The 27869-nt window shown below is 35.8% G+C and overlaps 2 protein-coding genes across 12 annotated transcripts in view; one reads left to right on the forward strand and one right to left on the reverse strand.

The window, feature by feature from the left end:
* Nucleotides 1–11078, reverse strand: part of C5 (complement C5) — a 34601-nt gene extending 23523 nt beyond the window's left edge. For 2 of the 3 annotated variants that reach the window (XM_026094467.2, XM_064523896.1), the window contains exons 1-14: nucleotides 10586–11078; nucleotides 9343–9535; nucleotides 8247–8409; nucleotides 7582–7652; nucleotides 6884–6975; nucleotides 4772–4854; nucleotides 4226–4316; nucleotides 3789–3894; nucleotides 3067–3193; nucleotides 2498–2613; nucleotides 2036–2236; nucleotides 1217–1420; nucleotides 572–781; nucleotides 243–392 (exon numbers count right to left, since the gene is read on the reverse strand). In XM_026094467.2, coding sequence (XP_025950252.2) covers nucleotides 243–392; nucleotides 572–781; nucleotides 1217–1420; nucleotides 2036–2236; nucleotides 2498–2613; nucleotides 3067–3193; nucleotides 3789–3894; nucleotides 4226–4316; nucleotides 4772–4854; nucleotides 6884–6975; nucleotides 7582–7652; nucleotides 8247–8409; nucleotides 9343–9535; nucleotides 10586–10650 — 1872 coding nt within the window. In that variant the 5' untranslated portion in view covers nucleotides 10651–11078. The other variant, XM_026094469.2, reaches the window with a different exon arrangement.
* A 1422-nt stretch (nucleotides 11079–12500) lies between these two features.
* Nucleotides 12501–27869, forward strand: part of CNTRL (centriolin) — a 36797-nt gene continuing 21428 nt past the window's right edge. For 3 of the 9 annotated variants that reach the window (XM_064523888.1, XM_064523892.1, XM_064523890.1), the window contains exons 1-13: nucleotides 12502–12771; nucleotides 14164–14419; nucleotides 14859–14992; nucleotides 15500–15630; nucleotides 16999–17140; nucleotides 18000–18186; nucleotides 18284–18477; nucleotides 20175–20294; nucleotides 21147–21372; nucleotides 21803–21912; nucleotides 23002–23196; nucleotides 25787–25940; nucleotides 27109–27329. In XM_064523888.1, coding sequence (XP_064379958.1) covers nucleotides 14197–14419; nucleotides 14859–14992; nucleotides 15500–15630; nucleotides 16999–17140; nucleotides 18000–18186; nucleotides 18284–18477; nucleotides 20175–20294; nucleotides 21147–21372; nucleotides 21803–21912; nucleotides 23002–23196; nucleotides 25787–25940; nucleotides 27109–27329 — 2037 coding nt within the window. In that variant the 5' untranslated portion in view covers nucleotides 12502–12771; nucleotides 14164–14196. Of the gene's footprint in view, nucleotides 12804–14163; nucleotides 14420–14858; nucleotides 14993–15499; nucleotides 15631–16998; nucleotides 17141–17574; nucleotides 17742–17999; nucleotides 18187–18283; nucleotides 18478–20174; nucleotides 20295–21146; nucleotides 21373–21802; nucleotides 21913–23001; nucleotides 23197–25786; nucleotides 25941–27108; nucleotides 27330–27869 lie in introns of those variants that run through there. The other 6 variants (XM_064523893.1, XM_026094454.2, XM_064523894.1 and 3 more) reach the window with 5 other exon arrangements.

The following is a 27869-nucleotide window of genomic DNA, read 5'->3' on the forward strand; positions in this document are numbered from 1 at the left end:
GGTAAGACAGCTCAGATCTGGCTTTAAAACCACAACCTACTTTTACTGGAAATCAAAACATTGCAAATTAATTTTTTTTATTGTTTTTTTTAACTGTTAGATTTAAAACAGCAATTTTTATTCTGAATTGAATTGCTCTTTTTCCTATTTTCAGGTTTATTGAATGCATGAACCGTAATAGCATGCATTTGAATATGAACATGACACAAATAGCTATTTTTCTTTTGTGGCTACTACTTAACTTTTTCCATAGGTCTCTTTCCTCCTCCTGTGACTCCATACACTGCTTTGTCAATAGATGACAGAGCAACAAAGGAACTGAACTGCGTTTTCATGTTAAGTGATACAACTTCTCCTGGCTTCAGTATCTGTTTGCTTGATAGCAGCTTAATCTATAAATTGAAAACAAATATTGGTCATTTTAAAAGCGTGCTGTTCCAAAACAAATGCATCTGAAGGCGGACACCTTAATATGTGGGGAAATGTTAAAGAACGTGAGTAATTCCAAGTAAAAATCTCATCATAAAATGAGTCCACACCTACAAGTTTTAGTGTGTATTTTACTACTCACATCAAGATTATTCCCACACTTCTGTTCCACATTCAGCCAAACTGAATCAGCTACTAACTCAGCAGTTTCTTCTCCCATGACAATATAGTAAACAATAAGACGGGCTGAAGGAACCATTTCTTGGGTTATCTGAAAACTTAGATGCTCATATTCCAAATCCTTAATTCTCTCTTGAGTTCCAAAGCTTACTATCTTCCCTTTTGACATGACCTATGATAGAAAGATGCGGAATAAAAAAGTTAAATTTTATATTCAATATATTTCTTACATGCAATAACTATTTTGTGTTAAGCTCTATTTCAGTACACATAAAAATACATCTGGGATCAGTGTGTCTAGTTCAAGAGAAGGGGACTCTCTCCTTCATCCTCTAAAAAGAAGCATTGGTAACAATTAATTAATACAGGGCTGACGAATATTTTCAAATAGAGACTGATTTCTCTCTCACTCTCTCTTTTTCCCCACTTTCTAAGTAATTACTCATGTCAGCATTTTATATGACAAAAGCAGTATAGAAAATTTGAATAGTCGTCTGAACCGGACGTATTTAGTGCTGAGGATAGCTCTTGATTGTGGAGGTTCTTCATCCTAGACCATTTATTAAATCATAATACAATATTTCATATGGAAACATCTGTTACTTACCAAATAGCTGTAGTGATGTATTTTATGAATATAGTGACTACGTGGGTATACATTAATATTTACGAAATTGCCTACTTCCAGTATTTTGTGGTTTGAAGCCCAGTCAATATACAGGTAACTCTGACTTAGTGATGAATAAGCTTTTGCTTCATAGGTTTTAGTCGCTTGGTTTTCATCCGAAAGACTTGGATCTGCAGTTCTAACCTAAATAGATATGAATAGCAGAAAAAGTTTTGTAGTAAAGGAGGAAGCAAAAACTGGGTGTCCTGACTTCTGAATAGTTTAAGTACAAAATTGTATTTCGAAAACCAAATTCGCACAACATTAAAAATGTTCTGTAATATATTATTCAGAGGGATTAATAAAATAAAAGCCCACTCAAGGCTTTCACGATTTCTTTAACAAAAAGATCTATAACATCAAATCAAATCAAAACGTCAGTATAGAAATTGAACATAAATAAATAGAGCAGACAAGGTCAGTAGTATACCTCTCTACATAGTGAGAAAAGCCCTTTCAGAGATTTTTCTTACATGATTCATTTAGACTCTGTATTTAAAAATATTAAGAAATAATGTGACAAATTAGGATATACACTTAATTTGCTTTTTTCTTATTCTCAGCAAAAAATTAGTTTTAGAACAATTTAATATACAAGTAATATTTCATTACAGCACTTACATTTCATAACTCTGATCAATCTCTAAGTTTAGAGACTACTAATTTTTAAGTGCAAAATCTTCCCATCAGTGTCATTCATTGGCAAAATTACACAATTAAACCATTTAAGAAATAAATTAATGGGACGATTTAACTCACCTGAAACTCTAATATTTTGTTATCAGATGGGATATTAACAACAAATAAAGCAGTTCCATCATTCACACTTGTTTTTCTTCTCCCAGACTCCGAACCCTCAGATATCAGCTCAGTCGCATCCATTTGCTCGCTAAATGATTTTACAGTGACAGTTATGGGGAGGTTTCCAACAAAGTGATCTACTGTATCTTTCACCTGCACCTGTTCATTGGAATACAGAAAATTTCTTATGTGAATGATATCATTTTTCAAGCAAAAATATGATAAAGGATACCATTGTTAGTAACATTTTCTCTAGTTGCTAAACTTCAATCATAGCAAATGAAAAAATAGGTCAATGAAATTAAAAGCATGTTACAGGTAGGCAGACAGACCTATAGTAACATATGCAAAGAAAAACAAATCTTCTGCGTTACAGGTTTTATGTTATAACATGCAATGATACTGCTCATGTTAACTAACCTTAATGAAGAATGGAAGTCCAGGCTTCACAAAGAGAGGAGTGGCAATCAAGTTCAGTTTGTAAGGAGATACAGCGTATTTGACTCCATCAAATTCTGCCTCACCACTAAGGCCACCTAAGGAAATATTATGACCTTTTCAAGAATTACATCCTAGGGCCTGTATTTTCCACTTGCCTTCAAAAGGCAAGCTGAAAATAATAATATAATCATAATATAATGATAAATTATATATATAAATAATATTTATATATTTTATATATAATATAGTTAACATGCTTATACTATACGTACTACAAATACATAATAAGAATAACCTCTTTGTTACAGTGAAGTCTTTGCACCTAGAGATTCAACTCTTAACAGTGTGAAAACAAAGAGTAAAGAAGTTTAACCCTTAAAAATTTTAACACTGAGGAATGGGCTCTTCTTCCCCATAAGCCTTCGGAAGAAGGATTTCTGAATACTAAAGGAAGTCTGATACTAAGAATGTTATCTATATAGTTTTGTTTTCCAGTTTTGTTTACATGTGCATATACGTTCAAAAAAATCGGCTAAAAAGCAACTTACCCATAGACTCCAGCACTGATGCTGCAATATATAAGCGTGACCCATCCAACTCTTCTAGTCTTTGAAACCCGATAAAACTAACTGCTTTTTTACTGTTAAAATTGATTTCAGCAACTCCATCTACAATCTGAAAATGAAATAAAAATAATTTATAGTCAATAATTTAGACATAACCTATAGGTACACTGTAAGTAAATTCTATCTTAAATGTGTTTCTGTTTGGTATCTATTTTCAGAGGAACCCAAAGGCAGAGATGTTGTAATGAAGAAGAATCCGTTGTTCCCTAGAACTATTGATAATTAATCAACCAATGCCACACGTTGCACGCTCTGCATGCAGGCCCAAGAAGAGGCAGGAACAACACAGATATATCTTTGCTAATTCAGGAAAGATAATGCCTTTTATCATTCTTGAATGATTAAAATGAAGAGGCCAGACCAAATGAAAGAAAGAACTGGTGGAGAACAGACCCCCCCCATAATACATCAATCTAATTTCAAACTGTCTGTCTACTACCATGATTCAGTATTATAACATTTATCCTGTGTTTGATTTCTTTTGCTTAGGCTGTAACAGAGTAAAAATCAATTGCTGTCAATGCAAACTAGAAGTTGGAACCCATTGCCATTGAATTTGATGGGAAAGCTTCAATGGAACTGGATCAGTTCTCAACTGAGTATACAAAGCCTAAAGAAATTGGGCTTTTTTTTTTTTTTCTTACCTTAGTTACATGCATAGCATGAGGTATCATTTTTTTTCCAGTTTCTTCAATTATTCCAAAACGAACAAAAACATCAGCACTTGGAAGCCTTTTATTATAAAAATAGCTGGGAACAAAAGAACAATGGAAATGCTTTTAACTTGACCATTTAATGGCTACAGCAAAGCATTCATTTCCAAAGGGGAGTCATTTCCTAGGCAAGGAATAGAAAGCAAAATTTTATGTAGCTTCAAACACTTCTGTTTAAAAAAAAAGAATCATCTTGGTAAGAATTTAAAAAGAAAAGGTTCACTTAGTTATCTTACAAAGTAGAGAGGATTGCAATGATAGGGCTTCCTGACAAATTAAAAGAGGAAAACTTCTAGATACAGGAGAATTGCTCTTGAGGTAAAAGAAAAAGGTGTACATAGCTAGAAATCAAATCCAAATTTCCTTACCTGGCTCTCACAGTAATCCTGAAGTTCTCAAATTTCTCAGAGCTAATAAAGTTATTTTCTGGCTCTATGATGACAGAAAAGCTTGGCATTGCTAAAAATTGAGTAGAAAATAAAGCAACTTAGATATATTTTTAAATATTAAGCTGCAGCTACTCAGAAAGATGCCACTGTCCATGCTTCAAAGAATCATGTCAGTTTCAAGTGACTGGAATTACATATTACAGCCCCAAAATAAAAGTGTCAGTTTGTCCACAGTGAAGCACAAGTCATAAAAGCCCTGAGCTATCTGCAGCTAACCCTGCTCCAGATTTTGCAAGTGTGGCCATGTCAAGATGGCCCAGCATGCAGAAGAATAACTCTACTTAGAGGCAAGTTGTATTAATACAGTCTAACACCGATACAACTAATTAGCTTGAACTGACACTGCCACGTGGCACCACACTGCATCCCATGGTTGTATCAAAAGGCCACGTGCTAGCTCAAGCATTTTGGAGTATATTACTACATTTTGTAGTATAACTATCCTATATTGTGTGCACACATTACCATATTCCTTAACTTCAAATTTCGCAACAGCCGAGGTGACAAAATTCTTCTTGTACTTGGCTTCAATCCTCCAAATTCCATACCTAGAAAATGCCAACAATCACAATATTACTTTTGAAGATGAAAATTAAGCTACTTAAAAATATTTCATGTTAATAATTATTTAGAGACGAAAAGTCTGTACCAAGTTTTCACATATGTTCATGTCTATTTTTAGAAGATTCTGCTAGTTTGTTATTTTAAATTAAATGGTCTGACAATTATTTTAAAGGGTTGATATAAATTTGAAAAGAATATGTCATTATTTATACTGTGCCTATCACCAGAATTTTTTGTTTAATGGTTGCAAGCATAAACTCATCCTGAAGACTGCAATGTAACTGGGATCATCAAAAAGTTATTTGCTGTAATCTTTCACCTGCCTGCTGTCACCCCTGAGATGAGGCAAATGCTCATTTGGGGTTCCAAGTCTGTTTCAATGCAGTCAGCAGGGTTATTATGCATCACCTACACTATTTAACATAATTGGGATGATTTTTCTCTGCAACTAGCAGCACTCAAAAGGCACTTGCCTTATTTCAAATTGCTTTACTTAAACCCAGACAACTTACACGTGCAGAGCTTCTCTAAATGTGTATATCACTGTCTTACCACTCCAAAGAAAATTGATCCAGCTTACTTTAATTTACATACTACATCCATTTCATCTTTGCCAGTTTTTTTAACATAGTAACATTTGTTCAATGCAAATGAAAAGTACATTCTTTTTCCCTGGCCCCAGGATATGAGCAATTGCCAATCATTTGGTTAAATAACGGCCAGTTAACTTAATGCAGTTAGCACATTTATAAATAATTTAGAAATTCCACAAAAAAAAGCAAATAAGTTTGTGATAAAGAAACATTTAGAGTTCAAGCTGGATCAACGAACGTGCAGTAACTTGACATATCGCTACTATAAAAAAGGATATTTTAAGCATGTTAGTTAACTTCTTGCATAGACAATTGAAGTTCTAGTTCTCACATGCAGTATCTTGTGCTTACAAAGAAAGCAAGTCCCCCAATGCACTACCATCTCAAATGATGTAAAACAAACCAACAAAGCTATACTAACAAAACTTTGTACTATGGCCTAAAACAACTGGTTTACAGTGATTGAATCTACCAGAAAGGTCATCCTGAGTGAAGACCATGTTAACCTACAAGCAATCAGATCTTGACTGAGAGAGCAGGTACGCATATCTACACTGAAAATATATTTGTAACGTATTAGTCAAGACAATGCTCCTAAGGACTCAGGCAGACTTCCATCAGGGTACTTCTCTCTGACTGGAGCATTGAGACATGACTGCAAATCACATAAATAATTTATAGAAAACCAGTTCCTACAATCTTTTGGCTTTCTGGCACTACAATTAAAATTATGCAAGTTTACTGTTAAGAGACGCTCAGGTTCAATAGGGATAGAAAATTAATTCTTACACGGATCGAATTATCGTTCAATTTCCTAATGGAAAGTATATCAGTCAAAAAGCATTTTTAAGTGCCTGCTAGTGTCCTTCTGCCACGCCAGTAAATCTTCAGCACCCTCTCAAGGCTAAAAGGAGAACTGAAGACACATTTATTTTGTATGCTGCCATTACTGGAAAAATGCTGGTGATTTGTATGAATACAGAAGTTTTCATTCCTTGAAATCAATACATCTTTTACACTTTTTCCATCTCTACAGTATAAAGTTTTCTTTAAAAAAAAATTTCCTCTTCAATTGAATATGACAAACCCATCACTAACCATTCTCTCATTTCAGTTTAATCACTTACTACATCTCTTCACTTTCTCGCATTACTGTGAGAACATTTCATATATTTGAAATACAGGCAGTAACCTTCCTATTTGGCTCTAGGAGACAAATGTTGGTTTGGAAGTCAACTGAAAGGAAAACGCCTGATCGTAAGTTCTTTATTTGTACTGTGGCTACACCTTATGCCAAATGCTAGAAATCTTGAAGTTTGAAATAAGTTATGCATACTCTGTGTATCAGCAAAAGACACTCTGACAGCCTTTAAGAAAAGGCAGTGTTATCTTATTCACAAAAAGCACTAAATAAATCTACTTAGGATTAGAAGGAATCTTGAAGTCAGGAAAAGAAACTACTCCAGTAAAATCATCTTCTTCTGTAATATCCACTTTTACTCCATCAGGATCCTTTAAATCGTAACAGAAAAGAATCAGAAGTTACAGATCATTCTTATCAAAATCTTCATTTAGTGATTTTAGTCACAGCCTGGCCACAAAAATGTTTTTTGTAAGAGTTCTGTCCATTTCACAGCATCAAACCAAACATTTTTAGAAACAATTCAGACTCTGAAGTTCTCTTAAAACATTTTACTGAGGTTCCAATAATTAAAAGCAATTACTACACAGTGCTTAGCATCACTAGAAAGTAACTGCAATAACAACTATCATTAAGGCTAAAAAAGTGTAGTAAAGGAAATACTTTGTTTTTATACCTTAAATGAAATAAATAACATGTAAGCCATATGTGATTAAAATTCCCTCACAAATCATTTCCCTAGATATAAAAGGTAACTCATTTTTCCCATTCTGTAGCAACTTGTGAGCTAGAACTTGGAAAGCTCTGCCCAACTGTGCAAAGACATTTTTAGGTCTTTCAAAAGATGTCCAGTTAGCAGCAAAAGTAGTTATCTATTAGTAAATCAGTATTGTAGTGGATATTTAATAAAACTACAAACTGCGTATATTATTTTCGTGATCTATAGAATGTCAATATTAAATTGAATTATAACATACCACAAAAGTTAGGACAGTTTCTCGCCGAGCTGGCTGCAGTTCTTCATTCAAAGAGTAAACTCTGACTTTCACTGTAAGATTATTACAATAAATTTCAAAGTCATACTTTTACAGGGACAAAAAACCCCAACACTTTTATCCATACTAATTTCTTAAGTCTTTAGCATCTATAGAATGCTCTTGACCTTTTGTCAGCATGGTGTGTGAACAATAAACATTGATGCTGGCAACAACAACAAAAAATCCTGCACCAACACTCTTTCAGATTGAATCACAATGCAAAATAAATTATTACCATCACAATTCCAGCATATCACTTTCATGGGAAGAGAGCTCAATATACATGAAACCAATGACTAAATCATCATTATTTCTTCAATAATGTCTTTGCATATTCCCAAAGTCTTTCACTCTTTATGCCTCAGATTAATAATTTATGCTGTAGAAGGCAGGGACTGAGATGAGAGGACATTGGGAGAAGTGATTAATTTCTATAAAATGATAAAATCATTCAAAATATTCTCCCACTGATTAAAAAATGAAACAGCAACCAATGACAATACAACATAACCAAAGCTTAAAGTACATTTAAATCCTAATCGCTCAGCAATGTCAACAGATTTTAAAAATTAAACAACAGTCAATAGAAATAAGCATTATTTTACCTGATTGATCAGGAGTATAAATAGGTTTGTCTGTCTGAATAAAGAGAAATCCATTCTTATAGGAAACTGGAATTTTTTTTAATCTTGTAAAATGTGGAGAAACAGCTTCCAAATACACATATTGGACTGAATTGGCTGTTCTTGGTAAATCTGCTGGTTGAAGCTAGGGGAGATGAAATATACAGAATTTTAAGGAATATTAAAATGTTTTTCAAGTACTTTTCCTCTAGTATTTCTTGCTGAGAAGAGTATCTGAATAGGAATTACTATCCTGTTGCTAATTATTAGCAAATTACAACATCATCATCCACAACAAGAGCTTATTCTTCCTTACCACACAGAGTGCCATCAGGAGCATTAAGACAAAAAAGGCTATTTTGAAATATTGCATTTCATTTACTTCCAGAACTAAAACAACAAAGTGTAAAGCCCAGGATGTAGTTATGGGACTACAGTTTGTCAGACTTCTGTTCAAACACATGATGAATCCCGGCCACACTGAAGTTACTGCTGTGGTTGGTAGCCAGGTGAAGCTGCTATCTTGGCTCAGAGGGCTGGGCAGGAAGTAGTGACTGGGAGGCATCATTCCAAGTAAAATCCCCTCAGTCCTCAGCTTTCAGTAAAAAACTGTTTAGCTTCCTGTGCTCTCTGCTTCAAGCTAATTGGTTGAATAAGGTTGTACAGTGAAATCCTGTCCCCTTTGGAGCCTGCCACTGACAAACAGGACCAAGTCTTGAACCGCAGTTTAGTTACCATATTATCTTACTCTGAATCCTCAGCTGACAAATTTGTCAAAATTCAACACTTTTTCCATTCTCTCCTGTCTTATTTTTAAAGTTGTGAATACGATGTTTCTAAAATAGTTTAATTATATGTTTAGCTTTGTTGCTGCTCCATTACACTAATTTTATCCAATGTCATTTCAATTTCAGACAAACTATAGTGAAATAAACTACATGTGGCAGACTGAGGAATCTGGGCCCTAGGCTCCTCTTCCCAGTTTAAATAACCGGAGACTCATCACCATGGGTTTTTTTGATACTTATGACCAAATGGCAACAACAAAAACACAGTGAGAAAAATCTGAATTCCTTACTGTTAAAGTTACAGCGCCTTGGAATTTTTTGGCTGGAGTTAAAGAAATGTAGCCAGAAGAATAAGCAACAAGCTTATCTGGAAAACTTCTTATGGCAATATTGACAGGAAATTCCTTCTCGTAACCAAAAGCTTGAACTACGACTTTTTCAGATGCCCCAATTCGAAAAATCTTTGGTGCTGTAAGAACATATCTGTATACAAAATATAAAATAGTAAAAAGGTAATGGAACTGTACTTTTTCTTTTGTATTTATTACTTCCATTTATAATTGACTTCTGTACACACTGTTAAAGCAAACAAGATAAAGATCTGGTCTAGCTTTACTAGCACACTAGTTAAAAACAATATAGTCCTAATTGGAATAGTTTTTATGAAAACTGTAACATAACATTACAAAGCAACAGCTTAGGTAGGCTAATGTTTATGGATTTGATTCTGCAGACACATACAGGCATACATAATATGACAGGCTATTCACATGGAAATAATTATTCCTTTTGCCAAATTAAACCCTGAAATGCTAATCCTCCAAACAGTAGTACAGTTGTGTAATTTTCCCACCATCAAAGCTCTTACTGAAATCAATGGAGCTACTCACAATAAAGGCAATCGTGAATAAATTTTCACAGGATTACTCTCATTTCTTTGGTACTTTATAAACTGAAGCATGCATTATTCCATCAAAGCCAGACCAGGCTTTAGTACCTGAATGCTTAATAAACCTGACTAAAAATATATGTTATGTTGAATAAAATTTTCGGTATATGTGCAACTTCTTTTCTGAAATTTCAAAGGCACTTCAGATTGACTGCTTTCTATATACTAGTGTTGATAGATATAAGAACCCAATAAAGTGACACTAAGTAGAATTTGAAAAACTGTATTTAAATAAGAACTTCCATCAAACCTGTAGCAAAGTATGTGTCCACAGAAAAAACAGCGAGTACCAGCTTTACTTCCTAACTTTTCTGCAAGTTTATCTTGTCGAAACATGCAGAATCCATGGCACGGAAGGAGATGAAGCTACCTTTCTTTGGCAGCAAATATATTAATTACAGAAGCATCAGTCCCTTTTAAAAGCAAAAGTCCCACATACACCACTGGGAATTTTGCGTGTGAAAACAGATCAGATTTGCATAGTGCCTTTTGTATTGGCTCTACTTAAATTCTTTATCTATTTACCTAAAATAGTGGCTGACAATCAAGTAACATTTCCAGTAAATACTATATTTTTTACTTACGTTTTCTCTTGACTGAAACTTGTTCCAGAAAATAGCAAAACAAAAAGAAATATTAAAATAGCCATAGCATCACAAATAGCAAAGCATAAATGCTAGCAAATACAGATTAAATTGTATTTCTGTTCATCTGCAGTAAAAGCCAAATATCACCACTGCATTTCACTAATAGTTAATAATTAATCGCATATCTTGTCTTATTACAATGTGACTTCACCCTCCCAACTCATTAACTTTCAAAGAAGGCAGAACAAGTAAATTTAGGAATTAATTTTTGAATTTAGGATTTAAATTTTTTAATATGTACAAAGTAATCCTAACAATATCATTCCAAACCTTCTCTCTGTTTTATAGCTACACATAAAATCCTTTTCAGAGGTAGCTAAAAAAATACAGATTCAATTTTTCCTTCAGAAAATATTTTACCAAAGCTTTTGATTTTAGATTTTTTCTGAAGGAAAAAAAATTAATTATATCAAATACAATGTTTTTTAGATTGGAAGTTTCCTTTTTTGTTTTGAAATAACTCTTCACCTGCAAATATCTTTTAGTCATTTACATTCCTGATTATGACAGCTTTCTGAGTACTTACATTACAAATAAAATTGTAATATGAAAGTTATATAACATGTACTATTTTAAATAGCATTTGCAAAAGAAACATTGGCAGCAGAACCTTTGAATTCCTGATATCTAAGCACAGTACCTCAACAACTAAATTTATAAATAGTTAAACTAAAGTTGTGCAAGACTTCTCAAGTTTAAACAAATACCATAGTCAACCTTTACGGGAAAAGACATTTACAAAAACATTTCTGATCAATATAAAATTAAATTACAAAAAGGCCAACATAGGCTTCTCAATAAACATAGATAATAAACCACATGGGAAGTAGCAATATATAGAACAAAATCTTATAAAATGCAAGTTGCTGAATGCTATTAAAAATAATGGCCCAAACACCTATTATTCAATACCAAACTATGTGAATTCATGTAGTAAGTTTACATGGGTGACTCAGGCAACAATAAAGTACACTGCAAAGCATTTTAAAGGTTTAAAAATATTCTGAAATTTTGTTTGGTAACCTAATTATAGTTACAAGCTATAGCCCTGCCCTAAACTGTTGTCCTGTTTCGGCCTACTGAATTTTCTACCCTACATCTCACACATACCTGCATAGGCTTGAAACTAGCACATTAAAAAAAAAGAAAAAGAAAAAGAAAAAAAACTGTTATAAGAGTTTTATTTAAATAGCTATATGAAAACAGTAGTAATTTATGCCTACTGCATTGAGCTTGTCATGATCACCAACATCCTATGTATTCTCAATGTTATTTACAAAGACCAGTCTAAGGACAGTTTTACAGAGACAAGTTAAAATGTGATATATACACAGAGACATATAAAGTATGGACAAAAAAGACCTCTACCACTGTAAAATGCTTTCATGTAGTGATTAAAGCTTTTTATTAAGCAAATTTCTGGACAAAAGCTCACAGAATCCACCCTTTTGCAGCTGCAAACTACATTTTTCCATCTCCTCCACACCTCAGTATGTGCAGACATGCGAGTAAGGCAAAAAAAAAATCTCCCTCTCGGCCTATTTTTCATCTCCCCTTGCCAGCAGTGTACGTTAACAGAGCTCACAGGAGAGTTAGGATGAAATCGCTAAAATCAGGCCAATCTGTCCTGCAAGCGAAACGCGCCTGGGGGCCGCGCAGGCATAGCGGCCTCAGCTCCCCGAGCGCTGCCCGGGCCAGAGCGGCTCCAGCCCCCCACACGGCCCCGGCCGCGGGCAGAGCCGGGCCTCACAGGGGCTGAGGGGCCCGCGCAGAGCGCTGGATAGCGACAACCGCGCGCACACAGGGCGCTGCCAACGGCGGGAAAACGGCCGTTGGGGAGGGGGCGTGGCTGCACGAGGCCCCGCCCCCCATCCAGCTCACCCACCGCCTGCCAACAACCAAACAAAATGGCGGCGGCTCAGCTCCTCGCGCCGGGCTCTTAAAGGAGCCGCAGCACCTCGGGCCTCGCGCGCGGAGGCGGCGGCGGTCGCGCGGCGGAGGGAGGGAAGGCGGCGGCGAAGGGCGCCGCGAGCCGGGGCATTCGCGGGGGGTCGCCGGCAGCCCGGCGCGTTCTGGCGGCGGCGAGGCGGAAGCCGTGTGGCGGCGTTACCATGTCAACGCAGGTAATCAAAGCGGAGGCCTGAGGGGAACCACGGTAAGCGGGGACCGGGATCTCCCCTCAGCGCGTGTGGCCGCTCCTCGCCGCGGGCGCTGTCCCGCGCCGCGCCGGGGGGTCGCCATCCCCTCAGGTGCGCGGCTATTAACGGTCGGGGCTGGCAGCACCGCGGCCCCCGCTGCTCCCTGCCGCAGCGGCCTGGGGGGACACCCCGGGCGCACCGCCACAGCCGAGTCACCTCACCCCCTCCCCTTAAGACGAGGATTTTGTTGTGCTTTTGCATATAAAAGCACAATTTCTTCTCAGGAAATAGCATTAAAAAGCCCAGCTGCCTTGCTTAGCGCATTAAGAAACGTCCCACAGTGGTTTTGCATTAGCTCATCACCACCTTCCCCTCGCCTCCCCCTACAAATCTCGCTTTCCGGCCTCTGAATGACAGGAGCTGTGTCTCTAAATATGGAGATGGACCGGAGTGGTGTTCTCTTTTTCTCTCTCCTCCCCGCCTTTTTTTTTTGTTTTTTAAGGATGGTCACAATTCTGTTTTAATGAAGAAAATCTTCTCAGCTTTGTGGCATGTGAGCGATTGTGCTGTCTATCAAGAAAAAATTCCATTAAAAGCAGATGTTTTTATCTTGAAGAATGACTCAAAGCATGCTGCTGCCTACTGGTCTAGGTTTTAGTAAAAAACGGTCCCTAAAAGACAGCTACTACAAGGGGTTTTGTGTACAGAATGAGAACATGAGTCTTTCTACGTTTACCCTCTAGGGAAATATATTATTATTTGGGGAAAGTTTGTATTAAAATTCTCTGGAACTCTGGAATTTCCCAGCCAGTTGTGAAACAACTTGTTTGCAAAAAGGGGGATGTTGAAATACCAGTGTCGGATTGACTTTTCTTCTTTTACTTTCTTTTTTTGCTTGTATCTTTTCTTAGCTGCAAAGTTGGTGATTTCTAGCTTTAGTAAAAGCAGAGTTTGGATCCTAGTCCTTAGGAACAGGAAAAGAGTTTGTCTAAGTCATAAATCACAGGACAGTTACCAAGATGTGCTGCAAAGTAGTTCAGCCAGTTCCTAGTGTTCATCTGTCCTAATACATTTTAGTCTGTGAAAACTGGAAGCTATCACCCAGTAGAGAATTGTTTTAAATGTGGGGGGGTTTTTTGCAATAGATCATTGCTGGAAATATATTCTTATTTTTGAAAAAGCTTAAAATATCACCTCTGTGGTGCCCTTCATCTGAAGTGATAAACCACATAATAAAACATAAAGATACCAAGCTAACAAGCATCTAAAGTCCTTAAAAACATGATTCTGTAGCACCTCTGTTGGCATGCAAACTGTTAGGAGTTAGGCTTATGTATAGACTTTGAAAATCTCAAATTTTTATTTCTGTTCTTACAGATATTGGCCATATTATAGCCTGTATCTTTTGCAATGAAGAAGGGCTCGGTACACAAAGCATTATGTAGGGAAACACAGATCTCGGCCTCTCGGACACCTAGTCCAATGTCTACTGTCAGTTCAAGTACCACATCACCATCACCTCTTAGACGTCAGGCATCTCCATCTACTCGCAAAAGCAGGGAGTGGAAACGTCAACAATGTGATATTACAGCAAAAAATATAGAAGCTGCTTTTGAGAATCAGTTTCATGAAGGTATTGTATAAATAACTGCTGGTGTTAAAGTATGTACTAAAAGCATAAAAAGCCAATCTTCTGTGATTGCCATAATTTAAAGATGTATGACCTGTTGGAAAGAAACTTGAGGAATTTGCTTTTATCTCTTGGTACTCAAAATGTGAAAACGATAGTAAAGAAAGCCATGTAGAATAATGAGACTTTTACGCCTTATATTCTGTACCGAGAGAGAAGATTGGCTCAGGAAGATGCAGGCTGTGTCTTTTTCAAAAGGATAATACCTGCTTACATGCCATGTCAGTTCCTGGAAAAGCTTCTGGTGTGCTGCTGCTTCTAAGAGCCTCTTTTGGGGAATAATTTTCAAAGTTATCCCTGTATGCAGTGCAAGGCAGAAAAAAATAAAATAAAGGTCATTGATTCTTTCACTACTGAAGGTAGTTTCTCTGTTTAATTTCAGATGAAAATGGTGTTAATCCAGGAGTTAGGTACATTACAGAATCCCTTATAAAAGGTCTATCAAAACAGGAAAATTTGGCATGTATAAGCTCACTGAATCTTTCTTTTACAAAAGATGGGGACAAGAAATTTAAGGTAAGTTATTAAAAAAACTGATAATTAACCAAAGTTAAAATATATCTCAATTTTTTTAGTAAGATTTGTTTTAAAGTGGATATGAACAGCTATATTCTAATTATCTTAGCCTAATTCTACAAGCAGCTTTTGTAAAACCCAAAATTACATAACATGAGTGGGGGCTTGTACAAAAATGAAACTTATATTAGAATAAAGTTTATAGAGTGCCATCTATTTGTTTAATTTTTCAGCTTTTGGATGGTGCTGTCTCTTTTTTTTCTCTCTCTCTTTTTTTTTTTTTTTTTTTAATGGCAAGTTCCCTGTTTTGGACATGAGGCTGGTCCACTGCAAATCTAAAATCTACCAAAAGCAGAGTTTTAGAATCAACAGTGAAACTTTGATTAAAAATTAAAAAAAGGATATTTTGGGGTTTTTTAAATTCATTTGTGGTTGCTAAAAATAAAATCAGCCTTTCTCATTAAAAAACAAGTTGTAATGCTAAGCGATAGCTTTTCTGTTCTTTAGTACATAGAAAATTTGGAAAAGTGCTCTAAACTAGAGACACTGAATATCAGTAACAACCAAATAGAGAAGATTGAGAAGTTGGATAAACTGTTGAAGTTGCGTGAACTCAACTTGTCTTACAACAAAATCAGGTAAGCAGAAACATGAATACTTTTGATAAGCCCAGATACTATAAAGCTGAAGCTGACATTCTCTTAGTAAGTGAGATCTCTCCCAAGTGTGAACAATAATGAAACTGGATTTGCCATCGCTCCTATGTTATTAAAGAGCACAAGCTCTTATTTAATATCCTCAAAAGGGAATCCAAAGAAGCAAATCAGTTTGGGAAGTGCTGTCAGTGTGTCATGGCTGTAGTACCTGATTATAATAAACTTGTGTTCCTAGGAAACCAAGCCAGAAAGGCAAGTTCCAGGTACTGAATTAAGACTGTACAATAACCTCATTAAATGCATTAAATATTAAGTTAAATTGTTATTGCGTATTGTAACAAGTAATAAAAGAATTTTTCCTTTAGAAGGGATGACTGAAAGAGATGTATGAATGGGCCTGATCAGGCAGGCAGTAAACTTGCTGAATTACTTTTTCATTTCCATTGTTTGGAGAGTCAGGTATCTTATCTGAGTAGTGTAAAAAATGCTGGAGCATAATAGTTCAAGCAATAGCAAAATGCTTTGTTTCCTTTAATTTTTCTATTAGTCATGTATGATCTTTTTATGTGAGACTGACTTTGCAGTAGAGAAGCCACGGCTTCAGTAAAGAAATTAACAATAGGAAGTATGCAAGACACTAGCATTTTTACACATTGCATTCACGCAACTTCCTCTCTTAACAGGAACTGAAAAGGTCACAGTAGCTTTTGCTAATGCTGTATGTTTTCAGACTCTATATACAATTTGTTTCTACTCAAAAAATAATATGGCCACAAGAGCACATTCTATGGTACTTTATTAGAATAATTGTATCTTTAGATAACCCCTGAGGCAAACTTAAACCTAGTATGTTTTCCTCATTAGGTATTTAGTATTTTAATGAAGATACTAAAAAATGTAGTTCTGTATGTTATCAGTTTACAGTTGATTCTTGTGTTTGTATGAATAACCAGACATCTTTATTTTGGTTTTGCTGTGTCCCCTAAGTTTTCAGTAACTAAGGAGAAAAGGATGAAATTTGTGTATTAGAATGAAACTACCACACTTCTAAAATAATTTTAGTGTTAAAATGAAAAGATGTGAAAATGAAGGTTTTGCCACAGTAAATATCAAAGTCTTGCTGTAAAATTATTATTATTTTTTTTTGTTCTAATGTAATACTTGAAAGTAACTCTGGTGTAATTTTCTTTTGAATTGTGAGTCTATTGCAGTAAACTATTCCTTGCTTATTTCTTGGATGATAAGTAGTTGAGGCAGTTTTTGCTGTAATTTGCCCATAATGGCACTGTACTGTTACACTGTAAATTTGATTTGCTTCATAATGAGTTATGTTTCTCTTCTTATTTTCAGTAAAATTGAAGGTATAGAACATATGCAGAATCTGCAAAAGCTGAACCTTGCAGGGAATGAGATTGAGCATATTCCTTTGTGGGTAGGGAAGAAATTGAGATCCCTGCGCATCCTGAATTTGGAACAGAATAAAGTATCATCAGTAAGTGATTAGAGCTAGAAACAGTAATTGTTCAAAATCTTTTCATTGAGGTGAACTTAAAAATTTACGTGGCAGGCTTGTTGTGAAATATTACCGAATGTCCTTCCAGAGAGTTTGTGTTTAAATACAGCTGTTGTGAGCATAACGAAGTTTTCTATCAGGAAAACTCCCTCTTGTGCCAGGTGTTCAAAGCATAAACCTACGCTATGTTCACCAGGAAAGTATAAGACTTTGCAAACTTAGGAAAAACTTAATGAAAGCATGAAGATTTTTGCATGTTTTCAGTGCTCTCCCTTATGATAAGTTAATTACATGTTTTGGAGACCCTAATAATCTATTTGCTTATATTTTGTATTTAGGACCTGATTAGATTTACCTCTGTGGTCCAAGTTAATTTCTGTGTTTTGCAGCTACAAAAAGGCATCTGTGAAATGAAGTCACTTAATAGTACAATTCCTGAGGGAGTCATGCTACTAGGAGAGATGATCCAGCTTTGTTTGAGTTCTCTTCATGACAAAGGCTGCCTTTTCTTATGAACTAGTCTGTGAGAATGGAAGGTTTTGTATATATCCAGAGCCCTTCCCATCTTGGAATTTCCAAGGTCAAACTTGATTAAGTTTGCTCTCTTTGCATTGGTATTTTTTCCTAGAAGAAACAATTTGATTTTAGAAAGCTACTTTAGCCATAGTACTGTGTATTTTGGTAGGTTTTTAGAGATTCCACTTTAGCATAAATATTAAAACAGACCTTTTGGTATGGCTCTAATGTAAAATATTTTATACAATCAGAAATTCAGTAATGGGGGTTTAATTGTTCTTGGAAGGTTGTCTAACTGTTATACCATTTGTCTTTGATTTAGCTCCATGATATTACTAAACTAAAGCCTCTACAAGATCTGACTTCTCTGTTCCTTGCTGATAATCCAGTTGTAAGTCTGCCTCACTATCGCTTGTACACCATATTCCACTTGCGAGCACTGGAAAACTTGGAGGGACAGCCAGTGACAAATCATGACAGGCAGGAAGCTCTAGAGAGATTTAATTTAGGTAATAACAATATACTAGAACTATAATGAATGACACCAAAATCAAGTTTAGATGGGTAAGGTTTCTATATGGATGTTTCTGTTACTTTGTTTTTCAGAAGAAATAGAAAAATTAGAAAAAGAGTTGGAAAACACAGTAAAGGAGATGGAGAATCTTAAAGTTAAACAGTCCAAAGTGCTTGAGCAGCTTCACCATCAAGATGAGGTGAATAAATCATTAAAAGAAAAGACTTTGCAACAGAAACAAAGCTATGAAGATCTACAGAGGGACCTGGGCACCAAAAATGAATTGGTAAGATAATCACTCACACTAAGGAAATATTAGGATTAGGGTATTTTTTTATCAGAGACAGTGCTATCAAAGGGAGAGTTTAAATGACTGGAGATTTTATGCTTTAATTTGACATCAGTATTTTGGAAGACATAGAACTTAGGACACTTGAACTTTGTACAGAGGAATTATTCTTTCACCAGTAGTTCTTCAGTATTCTTTCTGTGAAAAAAGTAAGTATATTGAACTATCATTCAACTATCAATAAAGTATATTGTTACTGTCATCCTTGTAGTATATAATTTATAGTAATTTATGTTTGTCTTTAGTCATTTTCTTTTTTTTGTTTTTTTTGTTTTGTTTAAAATTTTGTCGGTGAAAGATTAAGTATCTTGTAGCTGCTAAATTGCCAGTGTACTGAAGCTCCTGAATTGTTCAGACTTTGAAGTGCTGCTGCAGCGAGGGGGAAAATTAAATACGTGTATGCATACTTGGTGTTTGAATAGTTGTAGGCCAGTGATACCCCTTGTATCTTACTTGTTAGACTTGTCTTCTACAATTTTATCCTTAGTGTTCTCTACAACTACTGTTCCTGCAGCTCTTTCTTCTGTGAATATGCTTACTAACCAGCAGCCTATTTCTGAAATCTAGTTTTCAGTATAGTGAGATTTAGCAGCATATGTTTTGCAACTTAACCCGCTCTTGTCCTTTGGATGACAAACTTTGCTTGCTTCTTTCTTCCTTTAGCTGGTATCTTGGTTTGTCACAGTTCCCTTTCTGCAGAGCCTTTATTCCTCACTAAAGGTAGTCCCCCTGTGCTCCTGGATTGCACGGTTATTTTTATTTCTAGGATTTCTTTGCATGTCTAATAGATTAAGAACACTTACATAAACTGTTCTATTGAGACTGTTTATTCACTGAGCTTTCTGGATGCTATTTTCTCAAAAGTTTTTTTTGTTCTTAAACACCATTCATTTTTGCATGGCACTACATATTTTGATTTTCTTTGTTTTAAGTCTTTCTTTAAGCCTTTCCTGTATTCCAGTCTATTCTACTTTTTTTTTTTCCCTCAATTAGTCTGCATTCCACTGTCTATTGGAGTTTTGCCGCATGTTCTCCCTCAGGTATTCAGCATGAAAAGGTGATTTAAAAAAAAAATCACATGATGGGAGCTTTCTTTAAAAACAAAAAGAAATACACAACCAGCATAAGGTTAAGCTACTATGAAATGTGTAGACTTTAGTCACTTTTCACAGTCAAGATAATTTCTCTTACAAACAAAGAGTTGAAGAGTTGGTTAACATTGCACGTGGTAGCAGCAATTACATTCATAATGTGGTGTGGATTTTGTAAAAGGATTAATTGTACCCAAATTACTTTCTTTCCAAAGTTACTGACAAATTTATTTTCAAACTTTGGGTGCATCAAAAACTCTATGTGTATAAGATAAAAAGTTAAAAGGCCTTTCATGTGATCTTTTGTGTTATGTTAATTGTGGGGTTCTTGTCTGCTCTTGTTTGTCATAATTTATCTCATAATGAAGTTGTGCTTTGTTATACTTTTGGCCCAAAATACAGAATCTTAGCTTTTTAAATTGTTTTCTGTCTTTTAATGTTTCAAAATTAATGTCTGTGCCCTTGCTTTCTACTGTATTGAAATGTATGTGATAATGATGACTTTTGAATGAGTGCAACTCACTTTGTTTACTGGTTTATTAGCTAAAGCAGAAAACAATGGAGCTAACACGAGCTTGCCAGAAACAGTATGAATTGGAGCAGGAATTGGCATTTTATAAGATTGATGCAAAATTTGAGCCATTAAGTTATTTTCCATCAGAGGTAATGATCTTAAAATAAAATTCTTTTAATTTCTGTTCTTCTTGCTTTTCAACTTAGAAAAACTATGAAATTTATTTTCCATAAATTTGATAGACACTGTTTTGCAAAGAGTTATTAGTTATAAAGTCTGAAAATCTCTATTTAAAATCACAAGTTACATAACTTGAACGTATTTTCTTACTGAAGGTTAAAATGAATAATTTGCTAAATTTAATGCTTGAATATTAGTATGCATACCTCTATATGTATAAGCTTTAACTGAGCAGAGCCAGTGAATAAACGTTTTATTCTTACAAAGAATGAAGCAAATGATTGTCTTTACTTTTGCCCCCGCCCCCCGCTAGCCTCTGTTGTACTTGCAGTATCGAAATTATCTTCTTAAAGGGGCCTGAATGAAAGGAGTCTGCATATTAAAAGTATGTAAAGCTCAGTGATCATTAACTGTGAATGTTTTTTAAACTTTATTCAAATATATATATTTTTAGGTGCAACAGTATAGTGGTATAAGTGTAATCTAGGTTAATGTTAAGTCTGCAGTATTAAAAAAAAAAAAAAAACTTCTCCAGTGAAATACCCGTTTGCATTTAACAAATTGATTGTACCCCAATAGCTAATGTGTCTGTCAGTATCAGTAGACTGTTCGCTTGTTTTTATTTCCATTGTAAAATCACAAGAATGTTCATGGCCAAAAAAGTCAAACATAGTCTCGTTTTTTTTCTTTTTTAAATTATTCTGATTTCAAGCTGATTTTTTCCTTTGAACGCTTGTTAAGAGAGTTAAATATATCTTAAGAGTTGACTGCAGCCATGTTTCTGATACAAATAGATAGAAATATTGCTTCATATGTTTCAGGATGTTGAACTCGATGATGTGCCTGGTGAAAGTCCATATATTGGTAAGGCCAGGTACAAAAGAAATATGTTTATACGAGAGGGTTATATTGGTAATAAAGCTCAGCAGATGAAGGTTGGAAAAGTGCAACTAGATGAACATGATTTATGTAGGAACCCCCAGCTAAAACTGCAGCTTCAAACTCTAGATGAACAACTGGAGGATAAAGAAAAAAAGATTAATTCAGGTAAAATGTTAAATTTATTAAATAAAATATGTGTACCAGTGTTTCTTTCACTGATGAAACTCTTCTCAAATATTTGACATGTGAATATCTGTAGTATGTTAAAGGCTGTAACTTCTAAGCAGTGTATTTGATGCATTTTGGCCTAAAATTGTTACAATTGCTCTTTGTTGCTATTTTAAGATAATTCAGTATAAAAGGATTAAATTTTCATATTGAAAAGAGGATGCTAGGGAAGTCTCACATTTATGATACTTTAATTTATTGGATCCAACTCACAGAAAAGCTTACTGGGCATATGTTGGAGACAGAATATATTAGCTCTGATTGTCATCCTTTTAGGAAAATGCATTCTAGTTAAAATATTGAAAGAAAATGTGTATCAGTGTTACATGGAATATTAAAATGTATTTTGATTTTTATTTGTCTGCAGCACAAGGAAGATTAGAAGAACTGCAAAGTGCAATAACAAATGCAGAGCAACAAGTTTTGAAAGTAACAGAGGAACTACAACAAGCAGAAGATGCTCTGGCTCAGAAAAAAGTATGCAAAGATTAGCGTAAAGTGTTGTTGTTTTTTTGTTTTTTTAAGGGCCTGTTGTACACATGTAAATCCATATGTCATGCGTCAAAAAAATCTTAGAGGTTTTGGATGGTTTATTTATAAAAGCCATGAGACTTGTAGCACAGTTAAGTTGCACTGTTACATGTTTCATGTGATGGCGATACTGATTGTTAACTTGCTCCAACACATTTTCAAAGGCTATCTATATGAGTATTGCAGTAAGTAGACAGTTAAGGTCACTGCATTACCCAGCAAGAGACTTTGATTTGAATCCTAACTTCACCTTCTCAGTTCCAATAATCAGTGATCTTACAGCTTCTCAAAAGCTTTCTAGAGGGAGCTGAAAGTAACAGAGTGACATTACAACAGCAGCATAAGCAACGTTGAGGACCTGAAGTCAGTGTTCATGAGAAAGGATGTTTTGCCTTGACGTTTCAGTATGTTTGTATGGATTGAATATATGCTGATTTATCAGAGAAGGCCGTTCAGGGGAGAATTCATACTGTGTATGTTTGGTAGTGTAATGGCTATATAATCAACGTTGATACTGTGTAATCAATAACTTATGTTAATCCATCAGCCTTAAACTAAAATCATATCTTCCATTTCTTCAACTATTATCGTAAATTATTGCTATTTCTAGTCTTTAAGCTTGCTTTAAAAATCTTCCATACTTCAACCTAAGGAGTCATAACTGTGGAAGGGAAAAAAAGACATGCCAGGTTTTCTACTTAGGACCGCAAGAAGGAATTATACAAGAGATTTTGAAAGCCTGTGTAAAAATGAAGTATTTTAAGGTGGTGGTCAAAATGAGGATTCTGTGGTTTCCTGGTATGGCAGACTAATGTTATATAATTGTCAGTTGCCATAAGCTAACTTGTTTTCTATTTTGCAGCTCATTTTGAGAAAGTCCTATGAGTTTTTGTTATCTAAATAAAACCCTGATGATTCAGAACAACCTATAGATATTTGTAGATAATCTGCTAAACTAGCAGTCTGATTTAATTTTTAAAAAATGTTCTCAATCAGCTGTATATTTCCAATGTATCTATTTTACCCAACCTCCAGATATCAGAGGCCAACAAGGAAGATCGTGAGCAGCAATTGAGTAACAAGATACAAATCTTGCATCAGCTACGCAAGGAAGCTTTAGAACTGGAAAAACAGCTAGAGAAAGAGAAAAGAGAAATAGGGAAAAAGCGGAAAGAGCTTGAAGACTTGCAGAGTTTTCTTGCTTCTGTAAATCCTACAGATCCAAGACATGTAAGTAAAATGAAATCTTAAGTTTTTCTGAACTTCATTTATTCATATGCTGAGACATGTAGTAAAGGCTATTTTAACTGATTACCATTCAGTTATGCCTATTTCATGAATTACATATCCTTTTGCTATTTAGCAGTTTCTTCAGCAGTTAGGACTATTTACTCTAGCTGTTATCATTTGAAAAAAAAACCCATACAGTTCCTCACAATTTGAAACCAATTTTTATCTTTATAAAATATTTGTGGAACTCAGGTTCAATACAACTGCTAGATCTTTACGCTCTGCAAAAACATGCTGTGCAGAGCCTTGGGAGGAGAGAATTTGTGTACTGCAAGAGTCTTTCATGCATCTTTTGTAGGATCTGGCTTTAAAGATTTATAAAGGTCTGTGTAACTGTAACAGGCCTACAGTTAAAGCGCTGCTTTGTCAGAAACCTCTTGCATTCACTCAAAAGTCTCTGCAAGAGGTGGGCCTACAGCACTACTTGGGGTGGCAGATGTAGCTGACTTGGCCAGAGTGCTGACAGTTTATATCAGTGTGCCAGGCTGCGAACTGTAGACAGCCGCAGGCAGCAAAGCTTCAGCTTTCAAAGACAGTCCAGTATCCTAAAACTAGAACTGATCCTCAATAAGAAGCTCTAACTTTGGAAAGACTTATAATGTCTTTTTGGTGGGAGCAAATGTCCTTCCACTGCTGTCATACAGTCCTGCAATTACTGATACATTCAACAAGTTTCCGTAGAGGTCACTTGTTATAGTGAGGGGGCAAGTTGGATGCTCCAAAAAGAGCTCCAGCTTGCTACTCTTCTGCAATCACTATGGAAACAAGACTTGATTTCTAGCTTATTTACTGCATTCAACCTCAGCAAACTTGTTTATGGCATATTTTAAAAATTCCTTTTAATTTTAATTTAAAATTGTCATAAATACAAATGAAATTTTTTCATAGTGTTCTTTTAAAATACGCTTTTTTTTTTTTTTTTTTTTTAATTTAGAGCTTTTCAGGCCTGCTTGGCATTTGTGGGTACCCAAAGAATTTTTATGCTCGGTGCCTGTTTTCAGCTGAGGTCTGAAAATACTTTTTAAAAAAAGCGGGGGGAGAGGGGCGTTTTTATATAGTAGCAGTTAAGCAAAAGAAGGACTGTGTGTGCTTCAGGCAGGATTCCCAGCACCGGCGGGGCCTTTGCCAGGGAGCGGCCCGGCCCAGCGTCCCCGCGGCTGCCTCCTCGCTTTAAATCACAACACAGGAAGCGGCGGCCGGGGCCAATCGCCGCCGCAGCTGGTAACAGCCCGGGAGGCCGCGGCGCTGCCGGCTGCGGGGAGGCTGCCGCCCGCCTGCGGCACCTCCTGGGCTTCCCAGCTGTGTTTTAACTAACCTGCTGTTGTGGAAACAGAAGCGTTCGGGGAAGAGAGAAGATTAGGCTTTATTGTTTTCTATACCGAAGATATCTGTTCTTTATTTAAATGAATTCTAGATCAGGGGTGGGGCGTTTTGCATATCATATCCGAGGAAGAAAAGACAAAGGCAAAGCTGTAAGTGTTTGTTTTCTTTAAACAGTGCTCTTGTGACATCCAGCAGCTGCAGCAAAATGACTCAGCAGCAGCGCAGTGCTTGGGTTTTACTTGTTGAAATTACACTTTTGAAAGCCGGGTGTTAGTTTGTCTTTAACAGGTGACAACTGAATTGCATTAATACGAATTTTAAAGCTAACTTTCTATTTTTAGCGTATTAAAATATAAAGCTGCATACTTTTAGACTTTACTTTTGTTATAGAAGCAACTTTACTAGTGACTTTTCTGAGAACTTGTAATCTAAATTTTCTAGGATTAGCTTGATTTGTGAAGTTTTTTTGAGTAGTTAAATTTATTTATTTTTCATTGCAACAGTATAAACTATGTACATTTCCAAATTTTTGGCATTTAAGTTGTTTGTGAGTAATTTCATACCGGTGAGAAACAGGTAGCCCTATACTGTGTTGATAATCTAGTTTTGTATGCAATTGAAACAATCAGCTAAATTCATAGTAAACGTGAAATCCTGACCAAAGTCTGTGAGCTGTGGGCACAGTGGGTTTCTCAGAAATACAAAAATAATTCTGCTTTAAGTAAATATTAGTTATGACGCTGGCCTGACCTTATGGTTGTCTGTTTTTCCCTGGGTGGTGACCTGACAAGTCTACAGGCATGGTCTGCGGTGAAGGCAATGCAGGATGACAGCATTAAAGCTTCTGGGGGAAATCATGTTCATTCTTGACTGAAAGAGGAAATAATATAATATGAAGTAAAGGTCAGGAAGAAAGGCAGTAGCTGTGAGAACCAATTTATGAATGTCAGCCTTCATCTTCCCTGGCAAGAGGGAGACATTCCTAATGATGCTGTTTTTCACGCAGATTGCTTACTTACCTGGGATTCTTTGTGGGGTGGTAATGAGGGGAAAAAAAAAGCTGAGCGCAACAGGGTGTGTGCTGCGCTTGTGGCTTGTACTGCCAGTAGTGAGGCAGAGCAGGAAAACTGAGTTAAAGTATTGAGTTGACTTGTTTTTAATCCATATGGACGTTTTCCCCCTTTACCTTTCCAACTGTAATTTACAGGCACACATGAGAGCTCAAAAAACAAGCAAAGAACAGCAGCTTGATATAATGAACAAACATTACAAACAGCTTGAGAGTCGCTTGGATGAAATGCTTTCTAGGATTGCTAAGGAAACTGAGGAAATCAAGGACTTGGAGCAACAGCTCACTGATGGTAATTTTTTCTTTTCATCTTGGAGTATTTCTTATTTTTTTGGATGATGTTGTGATTGAATTGAAGATCCAACTTTGTATATTTTCTTAAATGATGCACAAAATGTGTAGGAAAAAGTTGAAAACTATTCCTAGATGATGTACAAGGAGAAAGGGACAGTAGTCTTGAGTGATTTTTCTAGTATGTCCACCTCACTGTGAATGGTTGGAGGAAGGTGATGTGTTGGTTAAAAACAACAAAAAAAACCCAACTGTTTTGCTTGAAGGACTGCTTTGTTGCTGTGGGGGATCAAAAAGTCGGGACATGAAGGCCCTTGATAAGTCTGAGCTGAGTAGTCTTCTGGTTATTTAATGTATCCTTCTGGTCCACAATTTTGTTATTACAGCAGAGAGGACTATTCTGCTCTTTATCATGTGAGTGAAGTACTAGTAGTCTAATGCCATTATGATGTCTTTTCACTTCTGCTTCAGGTGGTAGTCTGAAATGTGTTCACGTCCATATCAGAAATACTAAAGAATAGTTACACAGCTAGTACTCAAGCTGATTTTTAAGAGATTTGCTCATATCATTTTAGCCTGCATAGAGACGTCTTTTATGTGCATCAATTTGGTCCTCTTAAGTTTTCAAAACTGACTTAAGAAATTTAGTTCATTGACTTTATTATGTATAAACTTACTATACATCTGAATTTGATGTGGAAGTGAATATTCCAGGTCCACCCTCTGTGTATTTAGCTTTTAAAACAATTGAAACAAAATTGATTTAGGTGTAAGGGTAGCAAATGTCATCTTTTTTGGTGGGTTGGGAGGGAGAGATGCACAGGGAACAAAGAACTGGAGGTGGGGAGGGTGATATTTTTTATGGAGAAATTATGGAAATTAAATTAGGAGTCTTCCTATACCAGTGATATATGTCTATACCTTCCTATATCCAGTGATATCTAGCACTGTTGAAGTTTTCCAGTGGCCAGGTCAGTACGGTAAGAGGCAAATCCTACATTCTAGCCTTTAAAACACAGTACAGGTATTTTTTGGTTGAATACTAGTTACTCATTTTTATTGTATATTCCAATAGAACAGTTTAAAGAAGATTGAGAGTAGCAATTTTGTTTGTCTTGTAAGTAGCTGTAAATTATTCACTATGTTGAATTTATTTTGCATTTCTGCAGGTCAAATAGCAACAAATGAAGCACTCAAAAGGGATTTAGAAGGTATTATCATTGGATTACAAGAATACCTTGAAAGTGTGAAAGGTCAGGCAAAACAGGCCAGTGATGAATGTAAGGAGTTGCAGAAGGATAAGGAATCTTTGCTACAAAGACTGGCAGAGCTAGAGGAAGAAAGAAACAACCTGGAAATAGTTGCCATGGATGCAGATAATATGAGAAAAGTAAGGCTTAATACTATGTTTCTTCCCAAATTCAAACACGTAAGAATAAATTTGAAAATACAAGTAAACAACAGAACTGGGAATGACAGACCACAGTTCCTTGGACAAAATTATTTTCTGATATGGTAACTTCAGTCAGATGTGCCCATGCCTATTAAGAACAGAATTTGGCCTTTAAAACCAGAAGCGTACAGTAAACGTGTGCTTCATGGAAGAGCTCTCAGAAGTGCAGGCATTACCTTTCAGGACTGACTGGAAATGGACTTGCAGTCAGTGTCTTAGTGAATTGCATTAGTGACAATTAGTGACTAGTCCAGCCTGTTCATGTTATTGCTTGCATCTCTCCTATCATCCAGTTGTTTAAAGAGCTGTCTTATTATACTGGTGAGTTTTATTTAAACCTTAAATCAGAGACAAATGTATATCACTCTAGGTTATATCTTGCTAACTTGTGTGTAAATTTTCTACAAAGCCTGTCACAATAGCAGCATTGACCTTAGTATATGTTTGTTTTAACTAGTTCAAAGCTTTTATGGTTAG

The sequence above is a fragment of the Dromaius novaehollandiae genome, chromosome 20 (genome assembly GCF_036370855.1).
Source record: "Dromaius novaehollandiae isolate bDroNov1 chromosome 20, bDroNov1.hap1, whole genome shotgun sequence".
NCBI classification, from domain to species: Eukaryota; Metazoa; Chordata; class Aves; order Casuariiformes; family Dromaiidae; genus Dromaius; species Dromaius novaehollandiae.